Genomic DNA, 21403 nt, shown 5'->3' on the forward strand with positions numbered 1-21403 from the left:
TCACCTTTAGTTTCTTGACAGCGGTGGGAGAGGAGTAGGGAATGGAGGGAAGTCATTGTAAGCAATAGTCAAAATCCTTCTGTTTTCTCCTACCCTTCATTGCTCTCTCCCTGCTTTCTCTGGAAGGACTCTCTTCCATCTATACTTTGAGAAGAAGAACCCATGATCGAAAGTGAAACAGGTTATATGTAAAGCAGGCAACAAGAAGATCTTCATATTGGATTTCAATATTTAGCAAGACTCCAAGTTCAGAATTATTTACACGAGAATGTTCCTGTCAATACGAGACCATGAGCATGAAGGACTTGCGTAACCACAGGAGGATTATATTAGACCACACACATGGAAAACCCTATGTAAAACAGATAGAACAAAGAGAATCAATTTTTTTGGCCAATGAATCTTGGCAGTGAACCTATAAAATATGCATTTGTAAATCTCTTAATTTAGGTTTTCTTGTGCAAGCTTTGGCAACGTTTAGAGGCCAGAGCCATGACTATTCCCTTCATCTGTTTTGTTCTAGGGTTGCAAGTATTTTTGCCACACCCCAAACCCAACTTTCTGAAGGAAAAATGATTCCCTCCAGTTTAAAGCTTGCTTTGTTTATGGGGAGTTGCTAAGTAGGCCTCACTTTTCTTACTAATGAACAGCCAGGATTACAGTTAATTAAAAAAATATTTTATGCTGCATTATTTAAAAATAATGGGAGAAAATGCAAATGTTTGAAAAGCACACAACCAAAAACTTGAACTTTACAATTTGAAGTTTTCAGGTTTGGTAAACCTCTGTCTGGATTTCTTTTCCCCTGGAACTTTCCCCCCAAACCCTCTCCAACTGCAATCTTCTAGTGCTACTAAAGCTGCAATCTTCTAGTGCTACTAAAGCTGAATCACAGTCAATGTTATCTTTTTCTGGTACTACTGTGATGAGCTGATGATTTTTCTGGTGATGCTGTCATGAGCTGACAGGTGAAATTCTCCAACACATATCCTGTTTGACAGGAGCAGTGAGCCTCAAAGACTTCTTGAGGATAAAATATCCACATGGAATAAGAAGAGTACAATACTATGAGCTGTAGTAACTACATGTAAAGACTTCAAAATCTGGGTAGAGGTAACATATTCCACTTTCTATACAATATTTCCAAGTTGGGTGGCTCTTTTATTATATATTCTGTTTTAGGTGATTGGTAGAATATATGAAAACTTCCTCTTTCACAAATACCTTGGATCTTCCACTGAATGAAAGCAACTTCTGCAGTTAGTGTGTTACCACACAGGCACTTATTACGCAACAGACTTGCAGATACCACAAAAGATGCTCTGGCAATCAACCAGAGGGCTGTTTATAAGCAAAAAGAAGCCCAAATGGAATCATACACATGATGACTAAGCTAGCATCTAACTGAAAAGGCAAATTCCCTAAAATTGTATTTAATTTAGGGATGATCAGTGCAATCTCCTTGGCTATGTGAGTAAACAATATTGGCTTTTTAGGACTTGTCTACACTTAAAACACGACAGTGGGACTGCTGCACCATGCAGTGGCCCTGCCATAGCACTCAGTGTAGAGACTACCTATACCAAACAGGAGGGCTTTTCCATTCGGCATAAGTAATCCACCTCCCCAAGAGGTGGTAGCTAGGTTGACAGAAGAATTTTTCCATCAACCTAGCACTGGCTACAGGGAGCCTTAAGTCGGCTTAACAACCCCACTCAGAGGTCTAGATTTTTCACACCCCTGACTGACATTAAACTGACCTAATTTTTTAGTATAGACCAGACCTTGATGTCCAACAGAAGTAAAGAACAAAAATGTAGCATTTAGGAGTACTGCATTGCTCACTAAATAATGCCAACATGAATAAGAGTTGCAGATATTGGGAGGATACTATTTGAGAAAAATATTGGAAGAGGACTAAACTTGAAAAAGGAGTTCAGAAGAGCTGGAAGTTTCTCAGGGAGACAATATTAAAGGCACAATTGCAAATTATCTCAATGCGAAGGAAATATAGAAAGAATGGTAAGAGAGTATTACGGCTCTGTAGTGAAGTGGAGTAGCCTCCCTCCAGACTTGAGAGCCAGGGACCACTACCCTCCTTCTGGTGGGCAGAGCCAGATCCACTCTACCTTCTTGCTAGAAATAACATAGTAGGACAGGAAGTATAAAGGGAAGGCCCTGCAGCTCAGTTGAGTGGGAACCGATCTCTCCAGTCTGCTATCAACTGCTGCAGACGAGCCCGTGCTGGACAGTGCCCTGCCTCTGGAAGAGACCAACCCCGGACAGGAGTTGCCAAGACTGCCATCTGCAGTATACCCTGAGGAGACAGAGGACCCTTAGACTATGAACCCCCTCTCCAAACTGTGGTAGGAAGTAGCCTGGGGAAACCACACTTTAGTCTGGTTTTGTTGCAAAAACAGGGGTCAGTGTGTTGCTGCTAGAATCCCCGCTGACCCAGAGGCAGAACACTCTGCCACTGTTAGGGCTGTGGGCTGGGAACTGGTGGAATCAGGTGGGCATAGGTCCCCTTACCCTCCCCGCTGCCAACCCCACCCCTGGGGTGGCAGTCATTGTACCCCTAGGCCAGAAGGCCTGCGCTTGGCTTGTGGCTCCCCACCTCCCCGGTCAGGAGACGGTGAGCCTAGTGTGTGTGCTGGCTGCCTTGGCCAGGAGGCTTAGACTAAAGCCGGCTCCCTGCTCTGCCCCACCCCGCCCAAAGGTAGGGTGACCAGGTGTCTGGTTTTCAACCAGAACACTGACTCTGGTTAGCACTGCCATCCGGGCTGTTAAAAGTCCAGTTGGTGCTGCTGCCCGGCTAAGGCAGACTATTCCCTACCTGTATTGGCACGGTGCTCCATCCCAGAAGCAGCCAGCAGGTCTGGCTCCTAGGGGTCCTGTGCACTGCCCCTGCCCCTAGCACCGGCTCCGCATGGCCAATGGAAGCTGGGGGGCAGTGCCTGTGGGTGGGGGCAGTACGCGGACCCTCCTTGCCCCCTGCCTAAGAGTTGGACCTGCTGGCTGCTTCCAGGGAGCAGCATGGTGCCAGGACAGGCAGGCAGCCTGCCTTAGCCCCACTGCACTGCTGATCAGGAGCCACCTGCTGTAAGCCCATGCCCCAAATCCAAAGCCCCCTCCTGCACCCCAAACCCCTTAGCCCAGAGCCCCCTCCCACACCCTGAACCCCTCATCCCTGGCCCCACCCCAGAGCCCACACCCCCAACCGGAGCCCTCACCGCCTCCCATACACCAACCCCCTGCCTCAACCTGCAGTCCCTTCCCGCACTCTGAATCCCTCAACCCCAACCCCAGCCTGGAGCCCCCTCCTGCACCCCAAACCCCGCATCCCCAGCCGCCCCACTCCAGAGCCCTCACCCCCTCCCTCACCCCAACTCCCTGCCCCAGCACAGAGCCCCCTCCTGCACCCTGAACCCCTCATTTCTGGCCCCACCCTGGATCCTTCACCCCCCCTCCCACACTCCAACTCCCTGTTCCAGCCCAGTGAAAGTGAATCAGGGTGGGGGACAGCAAGCCATCAAGGGAGGGGGAAATGTAGTAAGTAGGGGGCAGGGACTCGGGAAGGGGTGGGGCTAGAGTGTTCGGTTTTGTGCAATTAGAAAGTTGGCAAACCTACACAAAGGGCCAGAGCCCTAGACTGTGTGTGTTCTGGCTGCCTTAACTAGGAGGCTACAGAACTATTGACTTTTTACTGCTCGGCCCCACCAGTGGGACCCGAGCTATAGTTACCCACATATAGTTATAGGGACACAGCGAGGTGGAGGCCACCCTCCCCACTTAAGAGAGAAGGACCACTACAGGTTCCTTCAGGAGCTCTTTAATGATCAGAAAATTAAAAAAATAATAATCTTACAAAAAGTGGAAACATGGATGAATTGCTAAGAAGATGCACAAAGGAATAGAGTAAGCATGTAGTGACAAAATCAGAAAGTCTAAGGCATAAAATGAGCTACACCTAGCAAAGGACAATAAGAGGAGGCTCTTTAAATACATTGGGAGCAAGAGAAAGACCAAGGGAAATGCATGTCCTCTACTTAGAGAGGGAGAGCTAATAAATGATGACAACAAGATGACTGAGGTGTTTAATGCCTATTTTGCTTCAGACTTCACAAAAAAGGCCAATCGTGACCAGTCATTTAACACAATATTAACCACAACGGAGAAGAAATGCAAGCCAAAATAGGGAAACAACACATTAATGAATATTTAGATCAGTTAGATGTATTCAAGTCAGCACACCCTGATGAAATTCATCCGAGGGTACTTAAATATAAATATAATTGGAGATATACCAATCTCCTAGAACTGGAAGGGACCTCGAAAGATCATTGAGTCCAGCCCCCTGCCTTCACTAGCAGGACCAATTTTTGCCCCAGCTCCCTAAGTTGCCTCCTCAAGGATTGAACTCACAACCCTGGGTTTAGCAGGCCAATGCTCAAACCACTGAGCTATCCCTCAGCTGAAGAAATCTTGGAACCAATAGCAATGATTTTTGAGAATTCATAGAGGCGGGGTAAGATCCCAGAGGACCAGAGAAGGGAAAACATAAAACCTCTCTTTAAAAAGGGGAACAAAGAGAATCCAGGGAATGATAGACCAGTCAGCCTAACTTTGATATCTGGAAAGATACTGGAACAAATTATTATACAATAAATTTGTAAGCACCCAGAGGATATTCGGTTATAAGGAATAGCCAGCATGGATTTGTCAAAAAGAAATCATGCCAAACCAACCTAATTTCCTTCTTTGACAGAGTTATTTGCCCAGAAGATAGGGCTTTTGATACAGTACCTTTTGATACAGCAAACCAGGAAAACATAGTCTAGATGAAATTACTGTAAGGTGGGTGCACAATTGGTTGAAAGATGGCACCTCAAAAGGAGTAGTTATCAATGGTTTATTGTCAAACTGGGAGGGAATATCTAGTGGGGTCCTGCAAGGGTCAGTCCCGAGTCCAATACTATTCAATATTTTCATTAATGACTTGGATAATGGAGTGAAGTAAGCTTATAAAATTTGCAGAGGACACCAAACTGAGAGAGAGAGACTGCAAGCAGTCTGGAGGACAGGATTGAAATTCAAAATGATCTTGACAAATTAAAGAATTGATCTGAAATCAACAAGAAGTAGTTCAGTAAAGACAATTGCAAAGTACTACATTTATGAAGGAAAAAATCAAACGCACAACTACAAAATGGGGAATAACTGGCTAGGTGGCAGTACTGCTTAAAAGGATTTGGGGGTTATAGTTGATCACAAACTGAACGAGTCAACAATGTGATGAGGTTGGAAAGAAGGCCAGTATCATTCTGGGATGCATTAACAGGAGTGTCATATATAAGACCCAGGAGATAATTGTCTCGCTGTACTCAGCACTGGTGAAGCCTCACCTGGAGTACTGTGTTCAATTCTGGGCGCCACACTTTAGGAAAGATGTTGACAAAGTGGAAAGAGTCCAGACGAGAACAATAAAAATGATAAAAGGTTTGGAAAACTTGATGTGTGAGGGAAAGTTAAAGAAACTGGGCATATTTAGTCTTGAGAAAAGAAGACTGAGGGCAGACTTAGTAACAGTCTTCACATTTGTTAAAGGCTGTTACAAAGAAGATGGTGAACAATTTTTCTTCATTTCCACTGAAGGCAGGACAAGAAATAAATAGCTTAATTTGCAACAAGGGAGATTCAGGTCAGATAATAGGACAAACTTTCTAACTATTAAGCTCTGGAACAGGCTTCCAAGGGAGGTTGTGGAATCTGCTCCTGTGACCATTGTTGCCTGGGGAGGATCACACTGAGATTGCTCAATCAGGGCAAACCGCAAAGAATGATACAGATGATCCCCAAAACTGGTGGTTATTCTAGTAATTAGATTAACCAATCAAGCAACAAAACAGTTTCTACAATACCTTACTGGTTGCCCTGAAGCCAAACACACAGTTCCCTTAAAGCAATCCAGCCTTGTGCTCCCACCCAGACAGCTTAGTCCAGGGGTCCCCAATGGGGTGCCCGCGGGTGCGCCCATCTACTAAGTGCGCCCATGTACTGGCCAGTGGACGAGCATTCGCCAGAATGCTGCCAAAATTTGGCGGCATTTCGGCGGCGATGCCTCTGGATGACACCACTTGTCAGCCGCATTTCGGTGGATGCTAGTCCATCACCACGGTCCTCCGTGGCTCATTGTCTGGCGCCCACCAGATGAAAAAGGTTGGGGACCACTGGCTTAGTCAAATATGATAAGGATTACTGAAAATCTTGTTCATCAGAAAGTTCCATCAATCCCAGGGGATCAGACACGTTACCCACCACATCACTGAATATTTCACATATTACCCAAATACATGCTTTCAGACAATTCTTATTAGCTAAACTAAGATTTATTAAAAAAGGGGGGAAAAAGTATTATAGTTAAAAGATCATTATACATAGAGACGTGAATAAGTCTTAGGTCAGTTTCATAGTAGAGATAGTCAGCTGCTGAATAGAAAAAGTTCTTTCCAGAATCGGTTCATCAGGTTATAGTCCAAATATGCAGTCTATATATAGACTTTGTTCTAATTCTTTCATGAGAATTAGCAGGGTAATCCAAACTGAAGCTGGAGACCTTAGTCTTGCGACTCAAGCTTTTCCTAATCAAGCTTAAGTAGATCTGAGATACAGGATTGCAGCCCTAGAGTTCTTTTATAGATTTGTGGAAATCTATTGTTAGCCTCTTGACAGCAGGTATTCCTTGGGTGAAGAATAGTGGCTTTGAAGTAAAATCTATTTTCTATGTATACACAGGTACTTACTTGCATTCATCAGCATAAGATGATATCTATTAATCAGTTCCTAGACAGTTTACTAAACTTCAAAAAGAAATATAGACAATGATGTTATTAAACTCAAGTTTCATCTAAATGTTAATATTCCCTTTTGATCTCTCAATCAATAGAATATAGTAACAGACAGGAACCATCTGGTTACATTGTTAACCTCTAACAAGATATGGGTAAACACAGACAAATACAATCACTATCTTCTTCTAATTCTCCAACAGTACAAGTCTACATCTAACATGGCTTTGTTAGCTATTTATAAGGAATGGCCCTAATTTGTCTTTAAAGGTAGAATTTGCCTACAAGTTGCTTACCCCTTTCTGGCTCGGTGTCACACCATCACTGGAGGTTTTAAAAACAGATTGGACAAACACTTGTCAGGGATGATTTAGGTTCATTTGATCCTGTCTCAGTAGAGGGGGCTGGACCTGATGATCTCTCAAGGTCCCTTCCAGCCCTACATTTCTATGATTCTAAGAATTCCTGTGAAGTGTGACTGCAGATGCCAATGAATTCTTCACAATAATGGACACATAACATATGCAGAGTAAACTTGGTCAGATCTAGACCTTTCTGAATGGTCATCCGCATTTCCAGCCTTTTACCATCTCAGAAAAGAAATGCAGAGAAGCTGAGTTTGGTGCATAAAAGACACTGCAGTTGATTCATCACCATGTGAGAATCAGCTATTTGTTTAGTAAATGACTCAATGAACACAGAATTTCCTCCTCAACTTGTATCTTATCAGATTCCTTATTTTGAGGAGCGTATCTGACGAAGTGGGTGAATGAAAGCTCATGCTCCAATACGTCTGTTAGTCTATAAGGTGCCACAGGACTCTTTGCTGCTTTTACAGATCCAGACTAACATGGCTACCCCTCTGATACTTGACAACATATTTTTAGTGCGCTAGCTCAAGTCTGTCTTCAAGGGCTGGGAGGCTCGCTCCCAACTGCTGTGCAGACGTACCTTATGGGGTGTGTGTGAGACAGCACAAGAAACAAAAGAAGTAAAGGAGAAGGAGGATGAACAAGGAAACAGTTGGTGCTATGACAATTCAAGCTGAAGGAAAGGGGAACTGACAACTAAATATTCAGATGTGTCAATACACATGTGACTCAACAGTTTTACTGCTTTGAATGATTCTGTGGCTCACAAGGCATACCACTCAAACTTCTATGTTGAAATTGCTTGAGTGTAATATGCTCCACCACCACGCCCACCCCCAAAAAGTCAAAATGATGTTTTCCTAGAATTAGATAGGTAGTAATAAAGATAGTGGAACAACTTATATTTACTGTGTAAAATGTGCACTGCTACTGATAATGTGACAGAAGTTAAAACAAATACAGAGAAAGACCTGTTTCTGTAATAATATCACATGAATGAGTTCTAGACAATATTGGAAAACTGATTTTCCCCTCAATATTTCTTTATCAAAGATCCAACATTGAAAATGGTTCTATCGTTCAAGCAAGTAGCAGCTGATCAATTTCCATTTTTAATACAAACAAGAAATCTTAATTTAATTGGAGATAACCCTTCAGTTATTATTGCAACAATTCACTTTACAGTGACTTCAAAAAAGGCTAGATTCCTATATATATATTCACGTTTTCAGTATTCTTTTATCACCTTGCTTTGTGCAGATGTCAAAGTTGTGACTTTTGAAAGTTACTTTAGCTTTCATCCAAAACAAATAAGAAGAGACTCTTAAGCTAAAACCTGTCAGTATTACTGGAGTAATGAGATTCAACAGAGCTGTTAGTTCCTCTTCAACATAACCATTCCTCTGAGTGCAACAATTCCATATACTGATTCAATATTAAAATATTTTGTTCTGTTTTTTCCTACCCTGATTAAACAGATTTTCATTTAATGCTTGTTTACAAATTAAAATTTTTCTGTATTTTAAAAAGAATAAAAGCATTTTATATCAGTACAGATATTCTTATATGAACCATGCTTTGAAGGAGAGAGCAAAGGTGATAAAGCCACACAAGACTATGTTCCAAACAACATTAAGGGTCTGAAATCCATAAAAGTAAATTCAGTTCAAACTGTTCAAGTGTTCTTCACTTACTGAGGGGGTCTGACAACAATGTGTGGCATAACAAAAAAGGAAGGGATAGAATTTCAGTCTAACTTTGAAACTACTATACTTTTGTGGGCTAGTCAATGCCATAATGACATTCTGTATCTTGGGGGAGCACCCTGTAACCCCCATATTCCATATTTTATTTATATATATATATATAATATTGTGATCTTACATATAAAGCATGCCTTGTAAAGTACCAGGCAAAAGGTTACGATCTGCTGAAAGTCATTTCTCTATCCATATATGTATGCCATTAATGCATATGAAGTTATGAGAATTGTGTTGTATGGTTGTCACTAAACATGCTGTAAACTGGGGAAATCAGCCAGATATTAGCTCCCCAGAGGCAACAGCAAAGTATGTAACCACCGGGCAGGGTGTCAATCAACCCATCAACAACTATTGTCCAGCAAAGAAGCTACAATGCAATGACTCATGTACATGAGGCCATACCAGGGGAATTGCTCAACCTTGTCTGGAGACTCAGCAATGCCCACCCAGACATGACTGGACTTTTGTTTTCCAAGCACATGGGCTAAAGGTATAAAACAGACACAGTGGCCACATGCTGTGCCTTTCTCCTTTTAGAATCCACTGGCTCATATGCCCATACTGATGCTGTTCAAAGAGGCGTCAACAGAAGCCTTTGGCAATTGCTATCACTGGTCTCCTATGGCTACCTTAGAAAGTGATACATGGCTTTAAGCATAGCTCCGCTAGAATAATGTATGAAGTCACTTACTTGGGTACTTGTCTCAAAATGGCCTACGACAGCATTTCTCAAATGTGCCACCGTGGCCGCCTGTGGCCACCAGGGGCTTTTCTTGTGGCCACAGCCTCCTGGGCTGTGATTGGGGTGGAGGGCAAAGCAGAGGCTCCTCCCTCTCCCTGGTGCTCCTGGATGCACCACCTTGGTGTTGTTTGCTGGGGCCGCCAGCAGGGACTGGGCCCTGACCACGTCTGGAGACACCTGGGTCACAATGCTGGAGCAGCAGGCAGCCAGTGTGTTCCCCACCTTCCCAGGTGCAGTGACACTCAGACCATGGGGCTCCAGCTGCGTGGCGGCAGGCCCCATCCTCCAGACATGGGGCTTCAGGCTCCAGCCTTCCGTGGCCATCCACCAACCCCTTCGCTGCCTCCTCCGATCTCCCATCCAGGGCTTAATTTGTCCCCAGGCTTGCAGGGCTGTGTAAGGCTGCTGTGAAAAATACTACTTGTGTGTTTGTTAATATCACTTTTCACAACAGGCATACTAGCTATCAATAAATAACTTACAATAATTTGGATGTGTGTATGTGCATATTTATTTGTTTTTCCTAAAGCTAATTAAGTATTTTACGGGAAAGCATGAGAGTGGCCACCAGCAAGAGCTGGTCGCCACACTCTGAGGCCACCAAATAATTTGTCCTGAGAACCCCGGCCTAGGAGCATGATGTTTCAGTTCTGGGCTAACTAACTGTAAGACATATTGGAGGATTCAAACGTGTTTTAGGTGGTTCCATAGGACACAAGAGCACTAAGCAACAATTGTGAACCTCGTCTTTGCCCTTTTCCTAATCATGCACAAGTATAAAGAACATCAAAAGATCACAGTCTAGGCATACCTTTAAATCACTGGGAGAAAACAACATATGTAGTGACAAATTGCATAGATGGCATACAGAACAAAAAGCAGCAGGAGGAAATTACAATGAGGGTAGTAACAGGGCCTGAATCCAATTTGGGTCAACATCCATAGCACAGTTACTCCTCAAAAGATAAGACACCTGCGAGGGGACCAGATGTACCTTGACATCAGCTAGCCTACTTTAGCAAGAAGCAGCAGCCAGCTGATGTCTCAGATGTACTAAAGGTACCGTGAAGACCTTTTTGAGTCTCAGCGCACATAAACATTAAACACATTTTATTGCCCACTAGGGTTTTAAACCATGACAAACTGACATGGGGTTGAATATGGCTTTCCTTATCTATGCTGACCTCAAAGTCATGGCCACTGGAATAAAACACCTTCCCCTCTTGCAGGGTCCCAGAGCTCAGGCTCCAGTCCGAGCCCAAACATCTACACAGAAATTTGATAGCCCCACATCCTTAGGTCTGCAAGCCCGTCATCTGACCTAGGCTAGCTGCAGGCATTTAAATGCTGTGTAGACGTCCCCTAAGGAATTAGCAGACTAAAGTCAGTAAGGAACTGAACTCAGAATACAGTGGAACAGTCTAACACCTTCTTCAGGTTCTCCAGTGACTCTCATCTTTGAAATCAAAGAGTTCTTGCCTAGCTGTGTGCTCAAAGCAAAAGATCCAAGAGTGGAAAATAAGAGATTATTTTATTTGGAAAAGCTATTTTTCTTACTCTTCTGAGGCGTGCTATGAAGACAATTCAGTATGATAAACAGGAACTGTAATCACAGAATCATAGAAATGTAGGACTGGAAGGGGCCTCAATAGTTCATCTAGTCAGTCCCCTGCACTCAACACAGGACTAAGTAATAACTAAGACCATTCCTCAGAGGTGTTTGTCTAATCTGTTCTTAAAAATCTACAGTTAGAGATTCCACAACTTCCCTAGGCAATTTGTTCCAGTGCTTAATCACCCTGACAGTTAGGAAGTTTTTCCTACTGTACAACCCAAACCTCCCCTGCTCCAGTTTAAGTTCATTGCTTCCTGTCCTATACTCAGAAGTTAAGAACAATTTTTTATCCTCCTCCTTGTAACAAACTTTTAGATACTTGAAAACTATTATGTTCCCCTCTTAAAGTATGTCTATACTACCTGCTGAATCCGCATGCCGTGATCAATCCAGCGGGGATTGATTTATCGTGTCTAGTCTAGATGTGATAAATCGATCCCCGAACACTCTCCCGTCACGAGAGGCGCAGAGTCGACGGGGGGAGCAGCAGCAGTGGACTCACCACAGTGAAGACACCGTGGTGAGTAGATCTAAGTACGTTGACTTCAGCTACGTTATTCATGAAGCTGAAGTTGCGTAACTTAGATTGATTCCCCTCCCCCACCCAGCATAGACCAGGCCTTAGTCTTCTCTTCTCCAGACTAAACAAAAACATTTTTTTCAATCTTTCCTCATGCTTCATGTTTCTGGATCTTGAATCATTTTTGTTGCTCTCCTCTGGACTTTCTCCAGTTTGTTCACATCTTTGCTGAAATACAGCACCCAAAACTGGTGCCTACTTTTAAATGAGCTGCATGTATGAGGATAAGTACATTAATAAATAAGTGTTTTAAATCTCGTTTGAACTCAGATTTTCAAACTCATACACAAAAATGAGCATACACTGTCCGATTCACCAACACAAATTAGGATTTACTTGCACAGAATTTTAGGTGTTTATATAGCCCTCATCACCATAGTAGATGAGTGCTTCACAATGATTAACAGATTTTATCTTCAACATCATAGTGAGGTAGGTATGTATTATCCTAATTTTACAGATGGGAAACTGAGGCACAGGGTAGCTTGAGTGACATGCCCAAAGTCATACAGGAAATCTGTGGCTGAGCCAGGGCCTGAATTCAGGTCTACTGAGTCTCTGTTTGGTGTTTTCACCACAAGACTATCCTTCCTCCCAAAAGTGAAAAAGAGTCAAATTCCCAAAAGAGTGTATGCACAGAGTTTGATATGGGCTGTGTTGTGTGATGGAGCAGGGAGCAGGGTGGATTTGACCTGGGAATGTTTTTTTTTTTAAATGTTTGGATCACTACAATGGGACTGTAGGAGTTATTTCAGAGAGACTGGTTATCTGTTTATTATAAAATAAAGAACAGGAAATTATTTACATGATGGAAAAAGATTTCAGCACTTTTAGTGGAATGGACAACTTCATGATACTGCAGCCATTTGAGAAATTTAGTCCACATACTTTCCCCAAGAATGTCACCATCTCTAAATAAGTAATACTCCTTGTCTTCCAGTACTACTTTAGTACCGCCATATTCTGGTAGCAGAATCTTCTCACCAACTTTGACACTAACTGGCTGAATCTCTCCACTCTTTCCTTTGGATCCCGATCCAACTGCCACTACTGTTGCTTGTAGCACTTTTCCTTGAGATTTTTCCGGAAGCATGATGCCTCCTTTGGTTACAGTCTCAGCCGCACATCTTTCAACCAGAACACGGTCAAACAGGGGAAGAAACTTCCTAAATGCTTTCCCTGCCATGGCGCGCCGAGTTGCAGGGGAGTTACATTGCGGATGGGGAACTTCCCTTAAAGGAAGCTACCTGAGCTGTAACCTGAGCCAGGAGGGGGGTTGGGAGAAGTGACACCTTCTGCTTTGGAGACTGAACAAAGGAGAGGAGGAGCTGGGGGGAGGGGGAAGAGAGCTGCTGGAGGAGTTTTTTGTTTTTCAGTCTTGGGCTGGGTGGTGCAATGCAGGGAACCCCAAACTGGGGTCTAAGCTCCCTGAACCCCCCAGAAGGGCTTGATTGAGGGGTTATGGTTGTACCTATATGCTCCGCTTGGGACTGTGCTCCTGTCATCTAATAAACCTTCTGTTTTACTGACTGGCTGAGAGTCACGGTGAATCTCAAGAAGAGGGGTCCAGGGCCCTTACTTCCCCACACACCTTGTTTATCAAATTGTTACATAAAATATTTTAATCAAATTGTTACATTTCTAATTCAAGTTACGGTGGGATTTTTTAAAATGCTCAGTGTCGATTTAACTCTGCTACCATTGGAGTCAATAGTAAAGCTCCTATTGAAGTCAAAGGAAGCAATTAGACCACTGCCGAGCACTTTTAAAGATATTACCCTTAATCTGTATTACCTATTATCTGTAAACAATATGAACACTCTCTGAAACCAGTTAAGAAATAAGTAACTGAATGATAGAGCTATAATTCCATGAAGGAGCTCTGAGTGACATTAAACCATGAGGGTGAAGCTCAAATCTGGCCATGGACTTATAGCTCCATAATTTAAAAAATGGGCTTGTATTCCATTCTACAGTATATTCTACACACATACACCAGATGCATGCACTGCAGACAAGGACTGCCCGCTGTCCTTTCCCTTGCTGTTGCCATTCCTGTCCTCCCATAAATGTCTGTTTGGGGGGTTGTTTTTTTAAGGATAGCATTCCCTCCCACTCCAGTACCTTATCCTGCACAGTGTGGCTCTTGCCTCCCACTCCAATGAAAGCTTCTTGGAGTGACTCTCATTATGATTGCCTTTTCCCTGCCAGCTCTGACAACGATTTGGGGGGCAGGGAAAGGCAATTACCAGCAATTAGTTTAAATTTAGTTCACAGATGTAACATCACATCTGTGAAATTGAAGATTTTGGAAGACAGGCTGCAGGATGCTTAATACTTAAGTCCATGTATTATAGGACAGTTCTGCCCCCCTAACAATGCCACAATTTTGTCCATGAATAAAAGTTCTGGTATTGCAGCTTCTGTATTCCAAGAACAACTCACTGGTCCATTTAGCCTGGTATCTTGCCTCTAGCAATGATGTGCTTGACTGAAAGAACAGTGATTATTTTAAAATCCTATTTGAAAATTTTGTGCTTACTATAGTTATTGAGTAACACCCAAGATGAATAGAAGTGAAAGCAGCTAGCAAAATGAATCTGTGTTTTACAGTTTATTTTCTTTGTGCATTTGACAGCGCTTTGCAAGTATTCACATCTAGTTTCCCACTGTACAATGACTTATGGACTAGTTTTGCCAAGACTCAATTGAGTAAAGTTACTCGCGTGTTTGAGTAGTTCCATTGTCTTTATTTGACATTATCTGTAACTTTTGAACCTAGGCAGTGCAATTCTTATTCATATGTGTCTAACACTTTAAAAAAATTGTCTATTACCCTTCAGCTTTAATATTAAAAAAGAAAATTGATGTGACCCTAGTAAAACTAAAGACTTTCAGTTTGTACATTGTTTTTTAAATGTCATTGTGTGGTGATGCAGAACTAAATGATAAGAGACTACCCAGAAAATTGCAAGAGAAGAAAAAAATGATTTAATTCTTAACAAATACATTTCCCCACCCTCCGAGAATAAATTATTTTCTTCATATGTCAAGAGGAGAACAAGTGTTCATGGAAACATCATGAGTCTGCAGTTTATGCAGATGTTCTACTGTAAAAGATTTTTAGCTTGATAATCGGTATCTTTAACATATTAATGTTCATAAAATGAAAAATTTAACTAAACTGTATCCTTTGAGATAGATGAAGCACATATGATTCTAATCTATTCTGGTTCTCATACTGTACCCATCACCATGATCTCCAATGGTCTGATTATATATCCTCTAGTCAAACTTGCAAGTCTTTGCATATAATTTTCTGAATTAAATCAAAAGAGGCAAAATTAAATTATATATTACAGTAAATGTCACAGCTATTCATTGAAGCCCTGGACTCTAGCTTACCTGAAAGTGCTCTCTGTGTGGCAAAGAAGCTTAGAGTTGATTCTATTAATTTTCTACTTTAGCAGGCCATAAGATATTAACTTGTTACAAAAATATAACCTTTTAATACAACAACACAACCTATTTTAGTTTTCTTTAAGCAAGACTAGGAATCAAGCTGCAACAACATACGTATTTAAGCAAAACTACATTCCCATCTTATGTACAAGAAATACTATGTTTATACCACATCATCAAAAGAGAGCTCGAAGTTAATTGTAGCAATGTGTAAATTATATGTCAAAGAAGAAAAAAAGATTAAAATATATTTGATTATGATATGCTGACAACTGGAAATGCTGCTCCCCAAAAACTGAGCAAAAAACTGTATGCTTTCCCTAAGTTTAAAAGTAAATGTATGAGGTAACTCATAAAGCTAACCAGTGGTTCAGTAAGTAGTTAAGAACCTGCTGTAATCCACACATCATTATCCACGTCCATAAAATACCAAGCAGAATTTTAAAAACCAACTTAAACTGTAATTATCAGTATTCAGACCTGGGACCAGATCCTCAAAGGTATTTAGGTGCCTATCTGCCTCTTTAGGAACCCAAGTCCACCTCTTGAGGCACCAATGACATTTTTGAAAATCATCACGCAGCATCTGCCTACCCCGTTAGGCACCTAAGTTTTGGCTGGGTAGCATTTGCAAAGCCACCTATGCTTTGATGCTACCCCACAGCTAACTAGCAGCTTTAAGCCCTAGCTCAAGCTAGCTAGGGGGAACCCCTGTGGGGCCCAATCCTGCAGGCATGCTCTGAGCACACTTAAGACCTGTGACACCTCGCAGCAGGAAGGCCAGATACAGACCAACAATAGATGAAAGGGGAACAACACAGCACCTGCACAAAAGACAGGTGGGGGCATAGGGAAAGAGGGTGAGAGTGAGAGATGTGTTGACTGTGAGCAGGAAAGAGAGCAAGAGAGAGAAAAAAAAAAACAGTTTCAGCTGCTAGGGCATGGCCTACCAAGGCATCTGAGACAGGTCAGCCATTTAACTCTATAAGAGAGAGTTTGTGGCTGAGGATTCCAAGAGGACAGAGGTACCTTCTCTGGTCCATCAGCCGGGTCCACTAGGTCAACTGTTTAGGCACCTAAGCCCCTCTCCTTAGTGTTTCACTCTCAACGAGCTTAGAGGGCTCTCTAACGAGCTGCTGGCTTCGGAGGATCACTTTCTTAGGCACCTAATTCTCCCCATGCATCGTACAGGGAGCCTGGGCACCTAATTTAGGCTGAGTATTCCACTAAGTAGCAGGCCACCAAGGATATATGTCTACACTGCAAAAACACAGAACCAAAATAAATCAGAGCAGAAAATCTCAGAGCCCGGGTCTACAGACTCGGGCTTGCATTGCTTGTGCTATGGAGCTAAAAACAGCCATGCAAACATTCTGACTCAAGCTGGGGCTTGGGCTGTGAAGCCCATCTCCTTCCCGGGCTTCAGAACATGAGGTGGAATGTCTACATGTCTAATTTTAGCGCCATAGGATGACCTCAAGTCTGTAGACCAAGAACTTGCTGCCACAGGATTTTTTTTATTTTTGTTTTTTGGCAATGTAGATGTACCCCAACATGTTAGTGTCCGCCAAGCTGAGTGGAGCAACAACTAAGTATACGTGAGGATCTGGCTGGTGTTCTTAGCCCATGGGCCATGATCTTAAGATGGGCTGACAGAAGGTTTATATAGTTAAAAGACTGCCTCCCATTTGCTGGAAGCATAGTCAGGTCCCAAAGGTCAGCATTTTATTTGATCTATCACATGGAACAGATGGGATTTAGAAAAACAGAGAAGCATTTCTTGCAGCAACTACAAGGAGGTGGAAGAGGCTGTTGTTCCCTTGTCCAAATTGCCTATAGTGAGGAAGAGAAGTAGCATCTACCCACACAAGAAACTCTGTGAAAAGCACAGAAACTGATCCAAAGAACTGTAGGATGTGGTGTTAGAAGAAAAGCACAGTAATTTTGGGCAACAGGAGGTAAGAGAAGGAAGATCACTCATCTATATTAATGAACTGTATTATGAACCTTCAAAGTTACTTTGAAATTAACAGCTTCTTTACCATCCATTGCAATGTGCCTTGCTATTTTAAAATCGAATATTTTTCAGGTATATTCAAATCTTGCCTGTCAGTGTTTGTAAGACAATGATGGTTAAGTGGAGTTCTATTCTCAGACCAATAAGCACACAAATGACAGCCCAGCTCTTACATGTTACTCCATGCCAATGGATCACTTCACAGTGAAGAATCACTTGCAGGATTAGGGCCTATACATGCACAACCAAGAAAATAAATCCTATTCAAGAGCTGAAATGCAGAACTGTGGCTATATATATTATTTATGGGAGAGTTTCTGAACTATGATAATGGAATAACTAAAATGTGTTTTACAAGATATTACACAGAATGATAAATTAACTGACTTTCCTAAAGATGTAGACACTGCAGTTCTCTAGAACAAATAAGTGTCTGTAGTTTTACAACCAATCACACATATTATATACATATATGTATTTGGAATTATGTCCAAACTGAAACAATGCTATTGTTCCTATTTGTCACTTCAGATGGTGTTCTAAAATATATTTTAAAAATTGTGCTCTTAAATACTAGGTCAAAGTTTTTTTGGCAATTCACAACTTAAGATATAGTTCTTAAAAATAATTTTCTGGTAGAAATGGGTCATCAACTTGAAGTATAGTTTTCATTTAGAACCCAATTCTGTTCCTGAAGTCAGTAGTGGAACTCTCACTCCAATATCATCATGCCCCAGGATCTGATCCTGCAAACATTCTCTTTCTTATGTGATAGGATAGCAGATGATTGATAACAGAACTAAAATGTAACTTCTTAAATGCCTAAAGTTAAGTATACATAATCGTTTGCAGGACTGGAGCTACACCTTCTCTTTCAAACTACATTTATCTAGCAATGATAAGCATTTCTCTATGAATATGTTCCCCTCACATGTACTTCTGTTATGTCTCATCCTCACCCTAGTTCAAACACTCCGCCCAATGAACAAAAATTAAGAATTGTAATCCACATATTACCTAGCAGTGCTACTATTAAAAAAAAAAAAAAAAAAAAAAAAAGCAGGCACAATACACTTTTACTGACACTGAAGTGAGTTTCTCTTTTAAAGAGTGTGGTGGTACCTAACATAATATCAATACAAATCGTCTCATTTCTCTTGCTTTCATTACAAAAAGTAAATACATAAATAAAATAAAGACGTGTGATAATTTGTTCAGTTTGTGCCCCATTAACTCCCTTTCAATTACACATTTCAAAATTTATCTTCAGTTATGCTAGAAGTCAACAGACAACAACAGTGCATTTCCAAAGGCCTTGCAATTAAACAAATATGCAAAGAAATAAGAGAACTGTTCTCTGCAGAAATCCTTGGGGGCTTTAAACCACCAATAACAACATTCTGCCAACATTACAAATATTGAACAACAAACAAAACCACAACAACAACAGAGATATCAAAACAGAGATCAACATCTATGAACTTTTCAAGAGAATACTCTGGCAACACAGGCTAAAGGAAAAGAGAATATAATTCATATACAAATGCTAGTAATAATCCAATTTTATGGTGGAACATGTGGGAAGTCCACAACACAGTACAATTTTAAACATACCAGAAGCAAAAATACTGCCAGTTTTGGTTGCTTTTGTACAAAAATTTATTTTATTTTGAGAGAGGCACAAATTTCTGTAGGCATTGGAAAAAAAATAGAATTCTCCCAGAGTAGGTAAGGGGTAGGCCAATAATGGAACTATAATGGCAACTTTTGTTGATTTTAAATTTTGAGAATACCAGAAGTCATCAGAAGTGAGATTGAATATTATAGTATGAAGACCTATTTTTCCTGATCTTATTCCTCATACCCAAAATAAAAACACTCATGGAAAGAATCTTCAAGAAAAGGAAGTGGAGGTATTGTTTCCAGCAAGATTAAGCAACTGCCCACCATAAAAGAGTTTTTGTTTGTTTGAACAACTAAATCCTGATCCTTGCAAACACATAGGACATGTCTACACAGGAAAGTTTTTATACTAGTATATAGTAAGATGAAATTTAAACTGATATCGTGATACCACTGTAACTCCTATGCGGCCACTCTTATTCTGGAATAAGGGTGATTTTTTTTGTTTAATTTATGTTGTTTTGGAAGAGGTTTAACTAAACCAAAAAAGCCTCTCTTATCCCATAATAAGCATATCCACATGGGGAGTTATATCAGTATAACTTGTTAAAACTTTCATAAAAAGCAGATAATTTAAATTCAGTATGTGTCCTCGTGCCTTAGGCTAGTATGTGTGCGCTAGACTAGGCTCCCCAGACCAGATTTCTGGCCCGACTGCCAGTGGGGCAGCAGGCTGCTACTGCGTGTCAGGAGGGAGACACCCCGCTGTTCACGTCGGACTCCCCCACCCGCTGCCCACACACACAAAGTTGAGTCACCTTTTGCACGAGTCTCAACACCACGCGACACTGACACAAGTTAAGTTCTCTCCCCCTCGTCCCCAGGAGCTTCCTAGACGGGGCCGCCAGCTCCTCTGCACAGCGCCCAAGTCCAGCAGAGCGGCAGGATCGCTGCCCCTCGAGGCGCCCCCTCCCTGCAGCCTTCTACCTCCCGGCTGCCGAGCCATCAACCCGTCTCCTCTTCTCACCTCTCAGGGCGGGGCGGGGGCTGTCACTGTGAGGCCCCAGCCGCTTCCCTCCCTCTCTCGTGGCCCCCGCTATGCCAGGGAGGGGAGATGCAGTCACTGGGCAGCCCCCTCCCCGGCCACCTCTGCTGCAGGACTTCCCGGCTCCGAGCCCCGAACTTGTCCCCCAGGGATCCGGTCCCCCCCCCCGCGCGCTCAGGGCGGCTTCATCCAGGCGGATGGAGGGGACCACAACGAGGGGAGGGGCCCTCAGCAACGCCCTCCGCCCAACCGCAGACTCCGCCTCGTCACTCGCGGGAGGGGAAGGCCGGCTCCTCCAACCGCCACCCGCGCGCCAGCTGACAGTTCACTTCCGCGCGCCTGAGGGGGAAGGAATTGGAGTCGCCGGCCGATGGGGGTGGAGATATGCAAAATGAGGGGCGGTGTCGCACCCACAAGGGAGTGGGCGGGGTTGAGGCAGGTCGCCTCAGGAGAGAATGTTGCGTTAGGCCTTCTTCCCAGCAGCGTTAGGCAGGGATTCCCTGGGGGGGCAGCACAGATAGAGCCATTTTCGCCTCCCCAGAGCTGAGGGTTGCCTCTGGTAGCAGATGGGATGTGGGGGCGCTGCCACTCTTTGAGGATATTTATTTGTTCAATCTATACTAAACTACAGCAAGGCCAAGTCTGTACTGGGAGTAGGGGGTGTGATTCCCAGCTGGGGCAGGCATGCTTGCTCAGCTAGCTCCATGAGAGCTAGCACTAGTATAGAGAGTAGCATAACTGCAGTAGCACAGGTAGTGGCAGCAGGGCATGACTTAGCCATGCTGAGTACGTAGCCACAGGGTTTGGGCATGTTTGTAACATTCATTGAGGTAGTGCAAGTATGTTACTCATCATACTCCTAGCTCATAGTGTAGTAGCCTAAAAGAGGGCCCCACCAATTCTCCAGCTGCCCTTGGCAAGCAATCTTTATGAATATAAACATGAATGTATAAACAGACCCATCAGTTACCTCCAGAGGTGAAAGTAAGCTGGTCCAGTCCGGCGTACTGGCAAGAGCCAGTATGCCGTGCCGGACCGCACCGGCTTCCACGGCAGGGATTGAAAGGGCTCTGGGCTGTGGCTCTGGCGGCTGGCCTGGGACCAGGATTTAAAGGGCTCAGAGCTCCCCGTGGCTTAAGTGCATGGAGGTGGTGTCAGAAGCTTGTCCAGAAGGAAATGACACCGCTCAAAAATTATTTGGAGGCACCTGTATCCAGTGGTGAGCTGGAGCCAGTTCGCGCTGGTTCACGTGAACCGGTTGTTAAATTTAGAAGCTGGTTTAGAACCAGTTGTTAAAGGGGTGGGCAATTGGGAGAGGGAGGTTTTTCTGTCATTAC

At 42.9% G+C, this 21403-nt stretch overlaps 3 protein-coding genes across 6 annotated transcripts in view; 1 reads left to right on the top strand and 2 right to left on the bottom strand.

Annotated features, from left to right (window-relative positions):
- The window catches only part of KLHL5 (kelch like family member 5), a 102594-nt gene extending 82338 nt beyond the window's left edge, over positions 1-20256 (bottom strand). Inside the window, exon 1 of one of the 2 annotated variants that reach the window (XM_039540560.1) lies at positions 20049-20256. The gene's annotated coding sequence lies outside the window, so the exon portion shown is untranslated. Of the gene's footprint in view, positions 1-19839; positions 19923-20048 lie in introns of those variants that run through there. The other variant, XM_039540559.1, reaches the window with a different exon arrangement.
- On the bottom strand, positions 12666-13116 carry LOC120406171 (10 kDa heat shock protein, mitochondrial-like). The gene has a single exon (XM_039540573.1). It carries the CDS (start codon positions 13103-13105, stop codon positions 12695-12697), a length of 411 nt encoding a protein of 136 aa, XP_039396507.1. The 5' UTR covers positions 13106-13116; the 3' UTR covers positions 12666-12694.
- Positions 19951-21403, top strand: part of TMEM156 (transmembrane protein 156) — a 36844-nt gene continuing 35391 nt past the window's right edge. Inside the window, exon 1 of one of the 3 annotated variants that reach the window (XM_039540572.1) lies at positions 19951-20076. The gene's annotated coding sequence lies outside the window, so the exon portion shown is untranslated. Of the gene's footprint in view, positions 20077-20346; positions 21286-21403 lie in introns of those variants that run through there. The other 2 variants (XM_039540571.1, XM_039540570.1) reach the window with 2 other exon arrangements.

The sequence above is a fragment of the Mauremys reevesii genome, linkage group 5 (genome assembly GCF_016161935.1).
Source record: "Mauremys reevesii isolate NIE-2019 linkage group 5, ASM1616193v1, whole genome shotgun sequence".
NCBI classification, from domain to species: domain Eukaryota; kingdom Metazoa; phylum Chordata; order Testudines; family Geoemydidae; genus Mauremys; species Mauremys reevesii.

Excerpts from the sequence above, each read along its gene's own strand:
- LOC120406171 (XM_039540573.1), bottom strand. The coding sequence starts at position 13,105 with ATGGCAGGGAAAGCATTTAGGAAGTTTCTTCCCCTGTTTGACCGTGTT.